Source organism: Ctenopharyngodon idella, chromosome 8, assembly GCF_019924925.1.
Source record: "Ctenopharyngodon idella isolate HZGC_01 chromosome 8, HZGC01, whole genome shotgun sequence".
In the NCBI taxonomy this organism is placed as follows: Eukaryota; Metazoa; Chordata; class Actinopteri; order Cypriniformes; family Xenocyprididae; genus Ctenopharyngodon; species Ctenopharyngodon idella.
The window spans coordinates 34,640,255-34,660,257 of record NC_067227.1 but is presented as its reverse complement, the minus strand read 5'-3'; the positions used below and the strand labels follow the sequence as shown (position 1 = coordinate 34,660,257).

The 20,003-nt window shown below is 38.3% G+C and overlaps 4 protein-coding genes across 30 annotated transcripts in view; 3 read left to right on the top strand and 1 right to left on the bottom strand.

The window, feature by feature from the left end:
• Positions 1–19,984, top strand: part of LOC127517461 (thyrotropin-releasing hormone receptor-like) — a 48,088-nt gene extending 28,104 nt beyond the window's left edge. For both annotated transcript variants that reach the window (XM_051903165.1, XM_051903166.1), the window contains 5 exons: positions 2,607–2,735; positions 4,685–4,785; positions 11,972–15,198; positions 15,269–16,070; positions 16,335–19,984. In XM_051903165.1, coding sequence (XP_051759125.1) covers positions 15,047–15,198; positions 15,269–16,070; positions 16,335–16,730 — 1,350 coding nt within the window. In that variant the 5' untranslated portion in view covers positions 2,607–2,735; positions 4,685–4,785; positions 11,972–15,046 and the 3' untranslated portion in view covers positions 16,731–19,984. The remainder of the gene's footprint in view (positions 1–2,606; positions 2,736–4,684; positions 4,786–11,971; positions 15,199–15,268; positions 16,071–16,334) is intronic.
• Positions 1–20,003, bottom strand: part of LOC127517456 (rasGAP-activating-like protein 1) — a 202,545-nt gene that overhangs the window by 65,006 nt on the left and 117,536 nt on the right. The window lies entirely within an intron of this gene.
• The window catches only part of LOC127517459 (E3 ubiquitin-protein ligase DTX1-like), a 185,519-nt gene that overhangs the window by 112,399 nt on the left and 53,117 nt on the right, over positions 1–20,003 (top strand). The gene's annotated exons all lie outside the window — the stretch shown is intronic.
• Positions 1–20,003, top strand: part of LOC127517460 (E3 ubiquitin-protein ligase DTX1-like) — a 185,519-nt gene that overhangs the window by 112,399 nt on the left and 53,117 nt on the right. The gene's annotated exons all lie outside the window — the stretch shown is intronic.

Sequence of the window (20,003 nt, the reverse complement as noted above, 5' to 3'; positions counted from 1 at the left end):
GGAGGAGAAATGTTAGAAATTAGAAGGAAACTGAGGTTTTACAGAGTCTAAGGACTCTGGCTGAGCTGTAACATAAACAAAACGCTATTGGCTATTTTAAAAAAGGGGCGGGGCTGTTCGATATATAGCCCTGTCTTCCTGTTTCAGTTGAAATCACATTAACACATTGAATAATGCTGCGCGTTCCAAGACACTTCAGCGGGCCTTTTTAATAGTCGCTGAGGTAAAGTTATATCAGAGATTGTGTTGAAGCTGAAACGTTTGGGCAGGAAGCAGGTGAAAATGTATTTTTTAAATTTTGAAAATACAAATACTTAAATTAATCCGAAAATTTACATCAGAACAGCTTTATCAATGAATTACTCAAATATTTGTTCTGCTCATGTTTCATGAATGAGGCCCAACCGTCCCTTTTTGGTAATCTACTGTTTAATCTTTTGTTTGATCACTTTTTATGGGCTTTTAATCAATGGACTCATTGTAATTATCTGAATTTTCTTAATTATTCAGGTAGTCATTAAATGTTTAGTTGCATGCACAAAGCACTCTATATTAAATCTCAATACAGCTTTCATGTTCAATATGCCACATATTTGGTAGGCCATATTCGACCTAAGATGAAATAAGATGTTCCTGTTTCGTTTTATTTGCAAGAAAAAAATCAGATGTGAAAAAAACGAAAAACAATAAAGCAAACATTCAGATTAAATCACATGGAAAAATACTTTAATGAGTCGTGAACCAACTGCATGTAGTTTCATGTTTTGAATACAGATCCTGTTGTTAAACCATATTTATTTCATATAAGATTAATCATATAGATTTATATGAGTGGGAAACATCATGCACTTCATTAGAAAAAGATTGTTATTGTTATAATTTACAATAAGGTTTCATTAGTTAACATGAGCTAACAATGAAAAATACTTTTACTAATATTCAAAAAACGATCTGTTGATATTATTTAATGGAACTGAGCAACCATGAACTAACAATGAACTATTCTTTATTAAAAATGAACAAATGTTAAAATACTGTAACAAATGTAGGTTACACTTTATTTTAAGGTGATGTAGTTACATTGTACTTAAATAAGTACTGAGTAATATTAATTAACTACATGTACTTACTATAGAGTTAGGGATTGATTTAGGGTTAGTTACTTGTAATTGTGCATAATTTACTGTTATTACTATAGTGAGTACATCTAGTAAAGTGTAACTTCGTCACCTTAGAATAAAGTGTTACCCAAATGTATTGCTCATTGTTATTTAATGTTAGTTAATGCATTAATGTTAAGTAATTGGACTTTATTGTAGAATGTTAAATTTTGTAAGAGAGAGTTTGTCATGAGATCACCACAGGGATTGAACTTTTCCAGGTGAACAGAATTATATAATAATTCAAGTAGAAGAATATTCACATACAGAAAACAGTAATACTTATCTCTGGTTTTCCAACATCTCGTTTGATTTTCTATTTTGTTTACTGAGGTTTACATTACATTTTTGTTTAAACATTATTTTTGGTGTAAAAGGATCAAATCAATTACAAGGTAGTGTATTAAACCAAGTGGAAGAACATGTTCTTCGTCTTTGATTAAAATAACAAAGAACAAAAGAAAGTGAATGATGTTTGCTGTTGATGTTCTCTCTTCAATTAAAATAAATTTGTTGTCGGAGGAGTTCCCATGCTGGAATTTCCTGGCATTATATCACGTGATATCATTGATGACTTTTCATTGGATGTCTTCTGGCCAATAAAAATCTGACACCTGTTTAGACGAAGGTGATTTGCTGCGGTAGATGGTGTTACAGGTGTTACATGGTGTTCAGCCGTACACCAGTTACATTATTGCTCACCGCTGCAACCCACTGTCGTTTTTCTTCTTTTTTTTTTTTAAATAAATAAGAACCTTTTAGTTCAGTTGTTGGACAACAGCTGTGTTTCATGCAGCAGGAGCTGCAGAGTCGTGTTTATCATGTTGACTTATCACGTGATGAAAGTAAGGAGGAGAGATGACTGACAAGATCATGGCGGAGGATTTGTCAGACCTGTGAAAATGTACTCACCGTGACATCCTTAAGGCAGTGGTTGCAACTTGTGTGTATTCGTAATGATTACAATATAAGGACAATATTACAATACTAGGATAATTTATAGTTGAAAGTTCTGCGTGTCAGTCAAAAGTTGGCATCATATGAAAGCATCACAATTGTTGCCGTCGGCTGAAAGCTCGTGCAGTATGTACTGTACCGTACTTTGAATCATAGCTGTCTACGCAAAAGATAATAATGTGTATTTGGTACCATTTCATCATATTTAAGAAGAAACAACACAATGACTGAGGCTGTCATTCAACCTAAAGATCTTCTTTTATGTTGCACAGAAGAAAAGTTACAGATTGGAGTGACATGAGACTGAGTAAATGCATTTTTATGTAAACCTTTTCTTTGTCTTCACCAAATTAATGTATAGTTCCTTGCGTACAAACCAACAAAAAATCAGCTGAGAATCTAAACACTGTTTAAATGCCTTTAACATTTATATTAATGCATTTAGCAAACAGTAATCAATGATATTTGGTTGTGTTTGTTGTTTTCTAGCTGTCATTGGGGAGCTTGTTGAAGAGGTCATCGGTTCTCTCTCGGGTCCAGCTGAAGATTTCTTCTTCAACTTCACCAATTGATGCAGTGAGATCCAGTCAAGCAGAAGCAAATGATTTTTGATTCAATGTATGAGCCTTGCCCATATTTATTATACCTTTGTTCAGATCATTACCAGGAACAATATGTTATTAAGTATTTTCATCATGTCTGGAACTTATACAAATACAACTGTACCCTTAATTCAAAGTAAGATAAATAATCATCTTATGCAAAACTTGATCTTAGACAAATAACACACATATTAGACAGGAATCAGGATAGAAAATGGAAGCAGAAAATGGAAATAAAATATCATGTCTCAGCTTTTGGGGAAGAATCATTATAATAATAGGCATAGGCATACATTTTTCTTTTCCTGATACACCACAAATATCTCAGCCTTTATAAAATACTAGAAACACTAAAATCTGCACAAAACAGCTCAGACTACTCTTATGTATCCCACCTTGTTTCACTGTCATCAGTAAGAATTAGGGCCCGTATGTATAAAACTTCTCAGAAATGCTCTTAAGAATAGTCTTAAGTGTCAAAATATTCTTAGTAAAAAGTAGGACTTTTCAAAGAGTAGGAGACTTTTATAAAGAAACTAAAAGCAACTTTTAGTAAATTCTAAGACTGATTCTTAAGTGCTGACTTAAAGGTGAGATAAGTAGATTTTGAAAAACACTGTTGGACATTGTTGATATTTGAATATATCAACCCAAACAAACCCACCCCTCTTTTCATTGCTCTGCCTCCAATACTCACAATCCTAACCACTCTGCTCCAAGTTGGTCTCAAACCCCGGCCCGATTGCTACTGACACGACCACAACGCAGCCCTGACGTATCAGCAGAGATTGAGTCAACTAGATCATCCACTGTGAGGGCCTCATCGACACGACAGCCACGACACAGTTCCTCAACAACCGTCCATACCGCTGTGATCCTCAATATGATCCTCAATTGGATGGAACTGAAATAAATACTTTTAATGTTGCGATCCTATTGGACTTATGATAGCAACCTGAATTGTAACAAAGCACTGTTGGCCAGAGGAGAACTGGCACCCCGACTAAGCCTGGTTTCTCCCAAGGTTTTTTTCTCCATTTTAACACCAATTTGCCACTTGTCTGCCACCTGATGGAGTTTGGGTTCCTTGCCGCTGTCGCCTCTGGCTTGCTTAGTTGGGGACACTTGACTTGACATTTGATATTCAACAGTGCTTTGATCTGCCTGCATTGACACTATTCTTTAAAAGCTGCTGTGCAGCCAAATAATGTACCAGTTATCAATGTAAAGCTGCTTTGACACAATCTACATTGTAAAAAGCGCTATATAAATAAAGGTGACTTGACTTGACTACTGGCATGTGAGGCGAATGCACTAACAATGACGCTAAACACCTCATTCTCTAGCAGTCATCAGTGTGCAGTAGTTTAACTGCAAAACTCTCACTATCTGGCCACTGTTACACACACAATGCGAGTGGATGTCTCTCTCCAGCGCTGGAAAGCTTTTCTAATATTAACGCGGTCCTAAAGCGCCCAGTCATAAACCTTTATTCCAGTGATATTCTTCTGAGCTCTTTTGTATTGTGTCCCATCTCTCGTTCTGCAGTTTTCTTTTCTTTTTTCAAATCTCCCTCTTGCTCGTTCTCTCTCCTCGACCGTCATACGCCCCCTAATGCTGATTGATTACACGTTTGTTGATGGTGTCGGCCTGACTAACTTCCAAACAGAGTTTTTGAAATTCTACTTACTCCACCTTTAAGTATTGTGAACTACAATGATGTCAACTCAAAATGGCTGCCCTCAACCTCTGAATCAACCAATAGCGAGTCTGGAAAGGTGAAGTCACAGCAGCACAACACCAATAATTTAATGTTATTATAAAAAAAAAAATTTAAAAAGACACTGAAACGTTTTAATATTTACATTTATTTTTAAAAATAGCTTTACATTGTGCAAAATTATCACAAATTAGTATTGATGGTGTGGAATCTTTTTCTATTGATATGTGTCTCCTTATTTACAGTTGGAGCAATGATGTGTCATGAGTTCATCAACGGCTCCAACAACTCCAGGGAAGCCCACAGTCAACATAAAAGTGGCTTGCTTTTGCCGCATGGTTTGATGGTCAGTCAGACAGTCAATGAATTGCCATAGAGTAGTGGCCAAATGTGATGTCCAGCCATATTAAAATTGACATCTTCAACCTTAATTCAAGTATTTTTAAAAATGTGTTAAAAGATGTAAGCATGTCGTGTAGCTGCGCTTGAAGTCAATTGTTTCATGTGTGATGATGAAATGAAATTTCAAATTATTTCAAATTATTTTTAGCCAGGCTGTCATACTAAGAAATAATGAGCACATGCAAAAATAAGAGGACCGATGAAATATTAAAAACTGATTGTTGTAGTCAATGTGCGCTTTTTTCTGAGCTTTTTTGTTTTTCTGAAACCTGTAGTTGTAGTATTCCTTTTTTTTTTTGCCAAAAATTGTCAAAAAAAAAAAAAAAAAATTTAAAACATTGAAATAATATAAACATAAAAATATTTTCCTCATATTTTGATGGTTTAAGCAAAATTGTAGGATCATTTATAAAAAACAAAATAAAAAAAAACAATCTTTGCATATCAATTTTGTCCACTATATTTAGTGTGGTGAGTTTAGTAATAGTATTATTTAAGAGCCTGCTGACTGGACTGATGGGTCAGAGTCATCACCAGTGCATTGCATTTTTACAGTTACCAAAAAAGTTAATTACCATTTCATTTCTACAGTCAGAGCATTGATTTGAGAAGTTGGTTACATTTAAAGTTATAAAAAAGTTTATTCAAAGTAAATGTATTAAAATGCATTAAACGTATGAATTATTGTTTAAGTAATATTTATTAAATTTATTACATTTATTTAAAGATATTACATTTCTTATTGACAATCAAGTTTATATCGTTTTATCAACTTCATGTCATCATATAACTCCAATACTTCATATCTTCATTGGAAAGCGTGTGTCTCCTCTTCTCTACTGCCATCTTGTTACTCCTAACTTAGGAGGTTAGGAGACCTCTCCAGCGCTCCTAAATAATTTAGGAGCTAAGACCTAGTCTTGACACTTAGGAACCTTTATGAATCATACTTATTCTTAAGTCTTGGAATGAAAGGAAAATTAAGTTGTTTTTAGAATTTTGACACACTGAAGACTAGGGATGCACCGATACCATTTTTTTAAGGACCGAGTACGGGTACCGATATTTTTTTCTGGTACTCACCGATACCGATGCCTATACATTTACTTTGTATTGCGTGAGGCTGCCTCCTCGTCATTTCTGGCTTATAACAAAAAACAGAACAATGTCTAAAAGCTGCTATGTGACAAGGTGTACAGCAAACAAGCTAAAAAAACCCCCAGAACTAAGTTAGTTATTATTAATTAAAAGTATTAATTAATAGTTACAAGTATTTCCACACCCCTGAGGCTGACATTGTTTCTGCTGCTGCCGCCGGTGTCTCTGTGCGTGGAAAATTCTGTCAGTTACGTCACCTGAGGTATCGGTCTTTGGTATCGGGGGTATTTTTACAAGTACATGAGCTTGGTATCGGGCAATACCAATACTAGTACCGGTATCGGTGCATCCCTACTGAAAATTTTACTCTGAGTGGCTTTAGACATACGGCCCCAGATCATTAGCCAACAAAAATGACATTACCAATATAATCCACCAACAAAGATTGTTACAAAACCCTTCATTAGTGACAAGCACGATATGAGCCATGTCACGACTCATTCAGTACAGGTACATTATGATAAACCTGTAATACCGGCCTGTTATGAATTCCCGTTATGAGATCCCAGTACAAAAACATCCCCGTTACAACGCAGTATTTCTGATGCCTATTTAAATGAGTTTCCACTCTGTCATGTGACATAAAGAACGATCAGTGTCATCTGGACCACACCCAGAAAAGTGTCACACAATAATTTGAGAAAATAAAAACACAACAAAGAATTTTTTTTTTATTTCATAATGCAAATTTACAGCCACATTAAAGATGTGAAATTAAAGGTAAGAAATTAGAAATATTGTAGATCAATCACCGTACAACAGCCCAAGAAGCCGTCGATCACCATTTTCTTAAATCTTCTGGATCATTCAACGTTCAACATCCCAAGAAGCTGCCAGTGAATCCATCCAATCGTTCCATTCCAGCATCATGCTAAACTGTTATAATTTTGTATTTTTGTGTTACTGAGCCACTGATGGCTTGAGAATTAGTTCTTCTGAATGGTTGAGAACTATATTTTCTAAATATCTTAACCAAGCGCCTTACAGCTGATATTATTTCAGAAACGGCTGAACCTAGTTTACTCCAGCTAAACACAGTAAAAAACATGTTAACCAAATTGAATATAGCTAAACTAAGCTGGGATATTAGCATGCAAGCTTTGAAAAGATGCATTCCTGTTAGTCTTGAAGAAGTTGAAGTCGGTTGGTTTACTGTTGTGTCTGATATGAATATAACGCTGGAATGTGTCTCATTTACCTCTGTGAATTCAGGTGAAGCACAAGCCATTGTGTTTTGTCTTCTTCAAAATGAGAGAGCAGATGATCGTCCAATATCCTTCCAATGTGTTTCATAGTCACGAGTCAATATAACCTATATAGGTAAATGGGGTGTGTCTTCAAACAGGTGTCAGATTTTTATCGGTGAGAAAAAAGTCAGGAGATCTGACGTCGAAATCTGGTCACAAATCCCCTGTTCAATGCTAACTCCACATGCCTGACTGTCGTATCAGATCCTGCCCCATCCGCTTGTTTCCTTATTTGGTTCAGTTCAGTTCATCTGGTATTTGCATAATTTATTCCATTTATATTCACTTGCTCCTGGTTAGCTTAGTTTTTATTTTATTTTAGAGCTGTTCTCTCAATAAATGTCTGCATATCAGCCTTGCAACTGAGTCTTATCCACTCCATAACAGACATAAAACAGAAAATAATGTTCATTATTTCCCTCATATTCTCCATTGTTGCTGTTCCTCTCTTGCCAGTCTGTCAGTAACCCTCTGTTTAGTTCCTGTCTCTATGAATGTGGCACAAGATGGCGGCTCAGAAGTAGCATCAGTTTTCAAAAGCTCTGCACCACTCACTCGTGTTTCCTCTCATACTTATTAAATGAAGGACGCAAGATAACGATTTTGGAAATAAATCTTTTGTAGCATTTTGCTAGAGACTTTTTGGTCACAATCTTTGCAGAAGATGCCAATACCTGCTAAGAAAACGGGGGAAAAGGATTCAACCGCGGACGCATCGGCCGAAGAGCCTGAGCAGAGTTTGAGGGATGCTAACAGTGAGTCTGAACTCAGCCCAGCGCTCGCAAAAGAACTTCAAATTATAACTGAGAAAATTTCTAATACAATAGATGAGAAAATTAGCTGCTGGCAAAGACAGTGCATAACCACACTCAGCAATTGGATAGCGCGTCTAATCGGCTAGACAAGTTGGAGCGTAGAATCATGGTGGAGGAGGTATCTTTGGAGGATACACAAGCTCACACATTCACCCTTGAAAAACAAGTCTCTATGCTTACTGAACACATGGATGACCTAGAAAACAGGCCGGCGTAAAGACATCCGAATTCTAGGCCTTCGCAAAGAGGTGGAGGGTGCAGATGGATCCTGACTTGGATCCTCTTATTTTTCAATCCGGTCACATTATAACTGAAAGGGCGTATCGTACGGTGGCGCTAAGGAAAGGACATGGCCCCTAATTGTCCGGTTAATTAACTATGGAGGCAAGCAGAGAGTTCTTGATGCCAGCAGGAGTCTGTTGATGGATTGAGATTTGAGATACAAGGATTTTTCTGCTTCTGTGATTTGGAGGCGTAAAGAATTCAACACAATCTAACAGCGACTTCAAGAGAGGGGTGGCCACCATCGCCGCCATCGTTCTTCCGATCGACGCGGCGGTTTGCTTGGTGGCCCGGAGAGCGAGATCCGTGGTGTGGCACAGCTCTTCTACCGCCTCAGGGGACAGACCCTGCCCCTGACCCAGATCTTTCAGCAGGTTGGCCTGGTAGGCCTGTAACACCGCCATGGTGTGTATGGCCGCCCCGGCCTGACCCGCTGCTGCGTATGCCCTGCCATTTAAGCGAGAGGTGGTCTTACGGGGCTTAGAAGGCAGGACCAGAGCTTTCAGTGTCGGTGCCTGCCCCGTGACGAGATAGTTCGCAAACGTCTCGTCAATAGGAGGCATCGACACATACCCATGCTGGCTCAATCCCTCAACATAAGCGAAATTCGCCTGCTGATGTCAATGAATACGAGCCGAATATGGGTTCTTCCATGCCTTTTTGATCTCAACATGGAGATCAGGAAGGAATGGAAGGCTCACAGGGGCTGCTGGGCTATGGCCAGAAAGGAACCGCTCGTTGAGCCGTCCGCGTGCGGACCCTTTCTTAACGCGTTCCCAAGACAGCTGCGTGTTCCATAACCTCCAGCAGCTCCGCATACGCAGGGCAGGGAGGCTTTGAAGATTCAGCAGGCTCACCTGCTTCCTTATCAACAGCCATCTCCTGCTCTCTAGGGCTAGAAGCCAGAAGAGCACTCGCTCTGGATCCGATGACGTCAGTGAAAGGACAGCTCATCCTCGCCAGCCGCTGGGGGCTAAGAGAGATTTACACCTCTCTCAAACTCCTCAGCGAGCTCCACCTGCGAGCTCAGCACGAGGGGGGCCAGAACCATCAGGCACAGATGCTGACACCTCTTCCCTCGAGAAGAGTGCCAAACGAGAACGGAGCGTCCTCATAGGGAGACGCTCACAGTTAACACAGACAGCGCCCTCAAGCACTGTCCGTGCGTGCTCCTCTCCCAGACAGAAAACACACAGATTGTGTGTGTCACCGGGTGTCAAAAACCTGGGACACGGGTCAGCACACTTTCTGAAACGTTTGTCAGACATGATATAATGTTTCCTTACCAGATTCAATGAAATCGCGATCAGACAAAACAGTCCCGAAAGACGAAAAGATACTAACTGCTTCACTGGCGGCTCCTTTATACTTCCGGGCCATGTCTTGATGACGTCATAGGCTGTCGCTGGCCAATAGGATTGGAGAGATTTGATACTTTGCTTTCAGACACCGGTTCACGAGTGATGTTCCCCATATGCGGTAAACGCAGTGTTGAGTTCCCTTTCGAAAGGGAATCCAAACTTTTGCGTTGCAGGTGTATGATGTGTGAATCCTTACGTTCTTTTGGTGTTGCCATTTGCGCATCCAAAGCTAAATCCCTGGGGGGAAAAAAAAACCAAAAACAAAAAAAAAACATTTGTGGTATTTTAAGACGCATCTATTCTATTTTAACTTTAATTTGACATTTTAATCGTGTCTGTCGTTTAATGGTTAATGATCAGTTAGTGAGTGATTGTTGGTCAGGAAAATACGGAAAATGACTCAAAAACGTGCGTACACGAGCTGAGACCTGACGTGAGATTTGATCGTAGCCACCGCTCACGCACGTATTGATAAATGCCAAATTTTGCGTGGAAACGAGCGTACACCCAGTTTTCTGGCATACGATCGTGGGGCCATTCTGTGGTATGGTATGACGTTCCAGAAGTGTCTAGTTATCATGTGTATTCTCCTCGGTTTTGCTGGTCCAATTGCACATTTCGATTTGTAGTACAATGCTCTGTTGTTGTCATCTTATGTACATTTCTGTTTGTGTATCCTCTTTGTTGTTGTGTCGAGCAATTTGTGTTTTAAATAACATTTCATAACATTACTGTTTTTACTGCATTTTTGAACAAATAAATGCAGCCTTTGTGGGAATCAGGAACTTCTTTAAAAAAAAAAAAAAACAGCATCATGGGGCACTTTAATGTTTGAATTTTCTCAGTTATCCAGGTGGATATGAAATATAAAGTGTTTGCTTAAGTCTATTTTTTTCCAGAAACAACACTTACCTGTTCATTGATGGAAAAACAATCATTATTGATAAAAAAAGAGCATAGAAAAGAATGATGTTTAAACATGTTCTCTCTTTGATGAGAATGAATTTTTGAGTTGGAATGGAATTTTCCATCTTCTGATGTCAAACTTGTGCGACCACATGGTTTTTTTCTGACCAATAAAAATCTGGCACCTGTTAACATATACAGACACCAAGCAGTTTGAGGGAACATTTCCCTCTGACATCGAGAAGAAAAAGGACAAGCCTCAACCACATGAAAGCCTCATAAGTGCAGAGCCTCTTTAACAGAATGGCACAGGCAAATCGAGATATTCTTGATTCTCTCTCATTCAGCAAGTTTTGTGCTTCAACTGAATTCACTAAGGTAAATATGCCAGTACTTGACACTACACCTGATTCAGCCAGCACAGTAACCCCGCCAGCTTTATCTTTTTTAAAGATACAGCAGTGGTCTATTTGTGGTTTGACTTCATACCAGATTTATTCAGGTGGACACCAGATTTATTCAGGTGTACTGAACTTGATTCAGGGGTTTTCAGCACCTTTCAGCTGGTTACTGCTGATTTCAGCTGTTTGTCAAATTGGATCAGGTGTAGAATCTTTGGTTCAGGGACTCAGCAGATTTAAACACTGGACCAAAGCAGGAGCTCAACAACATGATGATGACACCGCAGTAACCCTGACAGCTCTGTCTTCTCTAAAGCTATGGCAGTGCGCACAACTGCTTTTGACAGCATGCATGATTGGTTCAGGTATATTTAACTTGGTTGAATTGTTCTCAACTGAGTTTGGCTGGATACTCCTGAGTTCAGTTGTGTACCAAATTGTTTCACGTGTTTTTGAATTGGTTCCAGAGGCCTGCAGATTGCGACTCTACCTCATCCTCGGAGAAGCATCAAAAATACTCTCTTCCAAGGCATGGACATGCAAAGATAATTTGATCACATGACTGTAACTTAATTTGAAATAAATAAATAAATAAAAAAGACACTTTTTTTAGTGTTTAGTGTTTTTATTTACTCAAATGACAACAGTCTGAATATTTATGAAAAGCTTTGTAAAAGTTAAAACTGAATAAATTCAGGTAGGTTTTTGTAGAACAGATGATATGATGGTAAGTAGAATAAAAATGTAAGATGATTTTATCCAAAGCAGTTAGCAACTTTCTTCTGTGGAACAAAAGACTTCATTCAGCAAACCCAGATCCATCATTCTCTCTCGCTATCACGGGGAATTAACAATGCTTCATTTCTACAACAGTATTTCATTAACTTTAATGAACATTTGGCACATAATGTGTTTCTCGGCATGTATGAATGAGGTGTGTGTGTCTTGTTTCTGCTTCAGTGACGCAGCACATTATTGACGGGAACCTTCCAGAAGCTTCTGTGAGCCATCGACAGACACATCACAAAACATCTGAAGAGCATTAAGCTGGAAGGAGATTATCAAACCGTAACTACATTAAATCAGTAATATTTGCTTAAATGTTATTCTGTGGAATTTTGTGTGTGTTTTCTGTGTTTTCTAGTTGACATTGAGCAGCTTCTGAAGCAGCTGAAGAGATCATCGGTTCTCTCGGGTCCAGCTAAAGATTTCTACCAACATGAGTTTGACTCGCCAATATCTCATTATAAAGTACTAGAAAAGCACTAGAGCACAAACCAGCTCAGATCACCCTCATGTATCCCATCATCCTTTTCAGTCCCCAATTTACTCTCTCTTTTCACTGTCTTATAGTAAGATTCAAATCACCATCCAACAGAATTTGACATTATGGATACAATCCTCCAAGACAGAGTGTTACAAAACACACTTCAGTAGTGACAAGCACAAAATGTCATGACACGCTCAATATACAGTGTGTCTCATAATGAAAACCTGTAATACAGGTCTGTTCATTTCCATATATCCTTGGTCATGCAAAATCCATCAGTAAACAAACAACATTTGTTTAATTCAGCTAGTGTTCTATGAGTCTCTCCTGTTGTCCTCAGATCATTGCTGGCCCCTCCCTCTTCTTTTTATTCAATTCTTCTTTTTCCTCTTTCGTTTCTGCCATCACCGAAAGCACCATCGACTGCAGTAGGGTTGATGGTGTATTGTTTTTTAAGCAGATGAAAATGAGGCTATGAGGGATAGACCTGCAGTCTTTACAGTGGCACGCAATGTATAAAGGTCATAGATCACGTGTCATTTTTACAACTTTCAAAACTATTTTATGGAGTTTTTGTCTACTGAAAGGTTTTTTTTTTAAAGATGTTTAACCAACAAACTATTGCCATGTTGTGAAACTACAGTACAATCCACCGAACACACTGTAATCGCTTACAGCCTCTCTTTCATTCCTGTCATTCATGTTTACTGTCCTGTTCTCTGGTTAGTAGTTTTAGACATCCAGTAAAGTATATTCCTGCTGAAAACAAAACAGCTAAAACCAGACAAATCTGAGCTGGTCTTCCGACCTGATCACAGCTGGTTTAGCAGGCTGGTTTAGAGGAGTTTTACCACTTCTTTACATGGTAAGGGCAATCTAAGATGGTCAGGCTGACCAACCAGATAAAACCAGCCAACCATGAGTCATTCCAACCACATCAGCATAATAAGAGTCATAGATTCAATCTCATCACAATTTATGTCATTTTTGTGTACAAGCCTTATTGTTCCTAAATCCCATTCCAGTAAGTTGGTTGTGTAGCTGTAACATGTTTTGCTACATGAGTTTTTCAGGTACTAGAAGTGAGATGGCCCCCTCTTGTGGCTGGATGAATTTACTGCATTTAAGAATGTGTTGATCCTGCAGTGTTTAATGTCAGACTGTAAATACAGAGAGCAGCTGGTCATCAGTTGTGATCTGGATCTCATATCAGAGTCTCTACAGACTAACATTCATCATTTACCTTTGATAACATACTTAATTTCCATGCAGTTCTGAGGTCATCATGTCTTTATTAAATCTGTGAACTCTTGATTAGTGTACTTACTGATTGTAGAAAAAAAGGAGTAATTCTGCCTTAAAGGGATAGTTCGCCCAAATATGAAAATTCTGTCATTATTTTTCCACCTTCATGTCAGTCCAGTCTGGTATGATTTCTTCTGTGGACCCAAGAAGATATTTTGAAGAACGTTCTTGAAGAACGAATATCTTCTTTTGTGGTCCACAGAAGAGAGTCTTCCATTGGGGAATAAATTCATCATGATTGAAACCCAATAACGTTTTCTTATAATCTTATATTTGTACTGTATATCGTCTTAAACTACACAGCTCAGGATAGTCACTAGGGTTTAAGACGTCTGTGTTTTAGTGATGCCATCAGCCAGTCATGACATAATTTTCCTGCAGCTCTTGAGTCATTATGACATTTACAGCTCAGGTGATTGACTCAAAAACAGCTGCATCCATGTATGTTATCATAAATGTACTGTAAGTGAAACTGTTTTGGTAAATCATGTTTTCTGCGTGAAAGCATTTGCACACAGATTTTGGGCCCTATCATACACCTGGCGCAATGCAACGCCAGGTGCGACGCAAGTGTTTTTTGCTAGTTTCAGCCCGACGCAGTCATTTTCACATCCAGCGCCCACGTTGTTTAAATAGCAAATGCACTCGCGCCCATCTGTTCACCCATGGGTGTGCTGGTCTGAAAACGAGGTGCGTTCAGGCGCATTGTTGGCTTGTTGCTACTTTGAGGAACTTAGAACGACTGCGCCATCGACCAATAAAAACCTGCACTAAAGTCACTAATGCGTTTTATTTAAGGGGCGCATTAGTTAGGGTTATAGGCGGGTGTACAATGGCATACATTCACGCACAGGGACACGCAGCAGCACACAAACATTTTTAAATATTAAAAATGAAAGGATTCCTCTCTGGAGAAGCGTTCAGTCTTTCCGCTTGCAAATTCCGCCATGTAAATAGCGAATCCACCATGGTGCGAGCGCAACTGGCTTTTAAAGGGAATGGGAAATGAGACTCTGATTGGTTTATTGCACATTACGCCCAAAACACACCCGTGATTCATTAAGAGACTAGGTACAACCCTTTTAGACCATGCACCTGGCGTAACGACCATTTTTTCCGTCGTTAAACTATCAAAAGTGGATTTGTGCACGCCCTAAGTGCACCTGCGCCATGAGCTACAGACCATGTGCTCAGATCATTAAAATAGGGCCCATAATGTGTGTACACACAGTTAGTGAATGAGATCCATCTTTTCTTATTGGCTTATCAAATTTTAGCTTTATTTGCTGCTGTTTTTTGCAATGTAGATATGTATTGTTACACCTGAGCTCTCGTTGTTTAAAGCTGTTTCATCACTTATTAAAGCAGCTTTATCTGTTGTGTGCTCATGACCTGCATCCCAAAAGATCCATGAAATAATGAACTGTTCCTAACTGAACACAAAGCCTTAGACAAGAATCATGAGAGAGCGGAGAGGAGAGGGATTCATTGGTAGTGAGTTAAAGAGGAGGAGGAGAAAAGAGAAGAAGAGAGCCGGGGTTTGTTTTCTCAGTAGATGCTGCAGCTCTCTGGAGAAGAAGTCGTTCCTCTTACTGGATCATCCAGCATCACGGTGAGTGACATTTCATGCATAGGTTTTCAAATGTGTGCGCTTAATCTCACTTTTCTCAAACTTTCTCCAGGATTTTTGTTGAGACGGCTGAAATGGGAAACACCACGATGGATAACAGCACCTCGACACATCCCGACAGAAACTCCACAATGCCGGAGAACTCGCTGGAGGTTCAGGTGGTCACCATATCTCTGTCACTGCTGATCTGCGGGGTGGGTATCGCTGGGAACGTCATGGTGGTTTTGGTGGTGATCCGTAGCAAGCACATGATGACTGCAACCAACTGCTACCTGGTGAGTCTGGCGGTGGCCGATCTGACCGTGCTGCTGGCTGCTGGCTTACCCAACATCTCTGAGGTCGTGGCTTCGTGGATCTACGGCTACGCCGGCTGCGTTTGCATCACGTACCTGCAGTACCTGGGCATTAATGTCTCATCTTGCTCCATCACGGCCTTCACCATCGAGCGCTACATCGCCATCTGCCACTCCATCAAAGCCCAGTTCATCTGCACCGTGTCACGAGCCAAGAAGATCATCGCCTGCGTTTGGATCTTCACGTCTCTGTACTGCATCATGTGGTTCTTCCTGGTGGACACAAATGAGACCGTTTATGCTAATGGCGTCGTGGTCCGGTGTGGCTATCGGGTGTCCAGGAACCTCTATATGCCCATATACTTCCTGGATTTCACCTTGTTTTATGTCGTTCCTCTTGTTGTGGCTTTGGTTCTGTACGGTCTGATCGCCAGGATTTTGTTTCGGGACCCACTGCCGATGAATCTGTCAGAGCAGAGGTTCTCCGTCCATCAGGGCCGACGGCAGAGTTCAGTGAAGGTGTCCTGTAAAACTAACAGTGCAGCGACATCCAGAAAACAGGTTTGATCTGTCTATCATGTACATTCTAGAAATAGAAGAAAAAAAGAAAGCTAACTATAAAAAACTATAAACTATAACTATAAAAAATGAGTTGCAATTAGTTATCACAACTTAAAATTTAGTGTTTTTGTCGTAGGAAACTTACAATTTTAAGACAGCATGAACACTTTAAGTTGAAACAACATTATTATTGTAATGTTGAATTTTAAGTTTTGAAAATTAATTGCAGCAGCTCAAACTTCCATTCTCATGTCTGCTTTACAGGTCACAAAGATGCTGGCGGTGGTGGTGGTTCTGTTCGCTCTCCTCTGGATGCCGTACCGGACTCTGGTGGTGGTGAATTCCCTCATGGACCCGCCGTATTTGAACACCTGGTTCCTGCTCTTCTGTCGCATGTGCATTTACACCAACAGCGCTGTCAACCCCATCATCTACAACGCCATGTCACAGAAGTTCCGTGCTGCTTTTAAGAGGCTCTGCGACTGTAAACGCAGGTCAGATCAGGGCAGAGCTGGAAAATGCACCGTAAGTGTTTACTACAGCGCCATAAAAGAATTCTCCAGTGAAAGCACTGCACAGAGAGCAGAGAAGAAACACGATGGTATGAAGACAGACACGCTTGATCTGAGCACATTAATGTCAGGAGCCTCTGATTCATGAAAAGTGAAAATAAGTGATACAGTTAATGGATGATTTGGCTAGAAGTGAGCTGCATGCATTACTAAAAAGGCAAGTTAGGATTTAAAAATTCCAAATTGTGATATATAAACTGGCAATTCTGAGAAAAAAGTCAGAATTGCGAGTTATAAAGTCAGAATTGCGAGATATAAAGTCAGAATTGTGATATAAAGTCAGAATTGCGAGATATAAAGTCAGAATTGTGAGATAAAGTCAGAATTGCGAGTTATAAAGTCAGAATTGCGAGATATAAAGTCAGAATTGCGAGTTATAAAGTCAGAATTGCGAGTTATAAAGTCAGAATTGTGAGATATAAAGTCAGAATTGCGAGTTATAAAGTCAGAATTGCCAGTTATAAAGTCAGAATTGCGAAATATAAAGTCAGAATTGCGAGTTATAAAGTCAGAATTGCGAGATATAAAGTCAGAATTGCGAGATATAAAGTCAGATTTGCGAGTTATAAAGTCAGAATTGTGAGATATAAAGGCAGAATTGCGAGATATAAAGTCAGAATTGCAAGATATAAAGTCAGAATTGCAAGATATAAAGTCAGAATTGCGAGTTATAAAGTCAGAATTGCGAGATATAAAGTCAGAATTGTGATATAAAGTCAGAATTGCAAGATATAAAGTCAGAATTGCAAGATATAAAGTCAGAATTGTGATATAAAGTCAGAATTGCGAGTTATAAAGTCAGAATTGCGAGATATAAAGTCAGAATTGCGTTATAAAGTCAGAATTGTGAGTTATAAAGTCAGAATTGTGAGTTATAAAGTCAGAATTGCGAGATATAAAGTCAGATTTGCGAGATATAAAGTCAGAATTGCGAGTTATAAAGTCAGAATTGTGAGATATAAAGTCAGAATTGCGAGTTATAAAGTCAGAATTGCGAGATATAAAGTCAGATTTGCGAGATATAAAGTCAGAATTGCGAGTTATAAAGTCAGAATTGTGAGATATAAAGGCAGAATTGCGAGATATAAAGTCAGAATTGTGATATAAAGTCAGAATTGCAAGATATAAAGTCAGAATTGTGATATAAAGTCAGAATTGCGAGTTATAAAGTCAGAATTGCGAGATATAAAGTCAGAATTGCGTTATAAAGTCAGAATTGTGAGTTATAAAGTCAGAATTGTGATATAAAGTCAGAATTGCGAGTTATAAAGTCAGAATTGTGAGATATAAAGTCAGAATTGCATTATAAAGTCAGAATTGCGAGATATAACGTCAGAATTGCGAGTTTTAAAGTCAGAATTGCGTGATATAAACTTGCAATTGCTAGAAAAACAGTCAGATTTGTGAGTTTATATCTCGCAATTCTGACTTTATATCATTGCGTGTTATAATGTCCAATTGTGAGGAAAAAAAGACTTTTTTCTCAGAGTTGCGAGTTTACATCTCATAATTCTGACTTTATAACTCACAATTCTGACTTTATATCTCGCAATTTTGACTCTATAACTCAAAATTGTGAGTTTAAATCCCTCAATTCTGAGAAAAATGTCAGAATTGTGAGATAAAAATTCACAATTACCTTTTTTATTTTTTTTATTTAGTGGCGGAAACAAGCTTCCATAAGTAAGTCATGGCAACTTACATTACTTTAACTCATCAAAATAAGTTTCAACTTTTTTTAAATAAGCTATATGAGATTCAGCTCTATTTTATGTCAGTTTAATATAATTTTAGTTGAAAATTTGAGGCAGCCACTGAATTTAAGTTTTTAAGTTGAAATAGGTGGAAATTGCTTACAGTGGCTTCCGTTCATTTTTGTATACAGATTGTATAAAGGTTTTCCATATAAATTGAATTATCATACATCGGTGTGGTTGTAGTGATCGATCCAGTAAATGTTGACAGTGGTGTACTCATAAATGTGAGAAATAATTTAATTGTTCAGCTCTTTGTGTGTTGGCATGTCTCTGTTAATGTTAAAGTAGGAATAAAACATTCGAGGGAACCATATCAGGAGGAATCAAATTGGCATTGATTTTTAAAATAAGAGTTTATTGTATTAGGAAAATAAACTATAACTTCTACAATTTAAAACGTCCTTCCCAGACATAAAAATAACCTTATTTTTTTATGATTTGAGTTACGTATGTTTGATAGTACTTTAAATTTTAGGAAACACTGGATACCTCATGACATGAACCCTTTAAACGCATCTAAGAAACGTGTTTTAACAAAACGTTAAAATACTTTAAACATTACTCTAGTGATCATGTAAGATAGATAGACAACAAGGGTTTGGTTTAATTGTCAAATAAGAAGAGCCTCTTCCTCTCATACTGTATTTATGATATAAACTGTTTATTGCCCTTCAAGAGTTATTGAACACTGTGTAGTTTTCATCTGAATGTATTGAGAGCATGAAAAAATGGCAAAAATGTTGAGAAAATAAATTTAGCCTGGTGCTTCATACCTGCTTACTTCCTTTACCTGTTTTCATCTGTCATTCTGCTTCTTTCCTGACAGTCACCAGGTAAAAATAGCCGTTTCATCATTTCCTGTGGGAATTAAAGCACACACGCTTCATAAATGCACCGCATCTGATCAAACGCTGGTCATAATTCACTGAACTGAATCTCCGTCAGTTTCTGCATTTCCACTTTGACTCACCATTTCTTCTGTTCTGTTTGTAGTTATTTTTGTTTGCTTGATTTTTAGCTATTTTAGTACATGCTTTGATTTTTTTTTCTCGCTGTTTCAGATTCTGTCATGCTCTTGATGTCAGGGACGGTTATTCATCACACAACTTTTTTCATCAGAATTCACCTTTCACTTCTTACACTAAATGTTTCAAAGGTTGCAACACTCAAACTTAAGCTTGGTAATCATCTGTTCTCTTTCTATCTTATGTTGAGTCTCTTCTGCTCACCAAAGCTGCATTTATTTGATTAAAAATACAATAAAAACAGTGAAATTTTATTATAATTTAAAAGAACAATTTTCTGTTCAGTAATTATAATGTCCTATGCTCGTGTTGTATCGAGTCTCGTTTGGAATGGTTGCTACAGCATAAGTTATATTTATTTTACCCATGCCGGTCTGTTATTGTGAATATAATCACCTCTAAATGGCATGTAAAAACAACACGAACTATGATTGTTCAGTTTGATTCTGATGATGCATTTGTGTTTGTAAAAGTGCTAAAATGATGCAGAAGTAGTAGTTTTTTTATTATTATTTGCAGTGATCATGCATGCAATTTTGGATGGTTAATGGCAATATTTTGGCAAATAAATGGCTCATT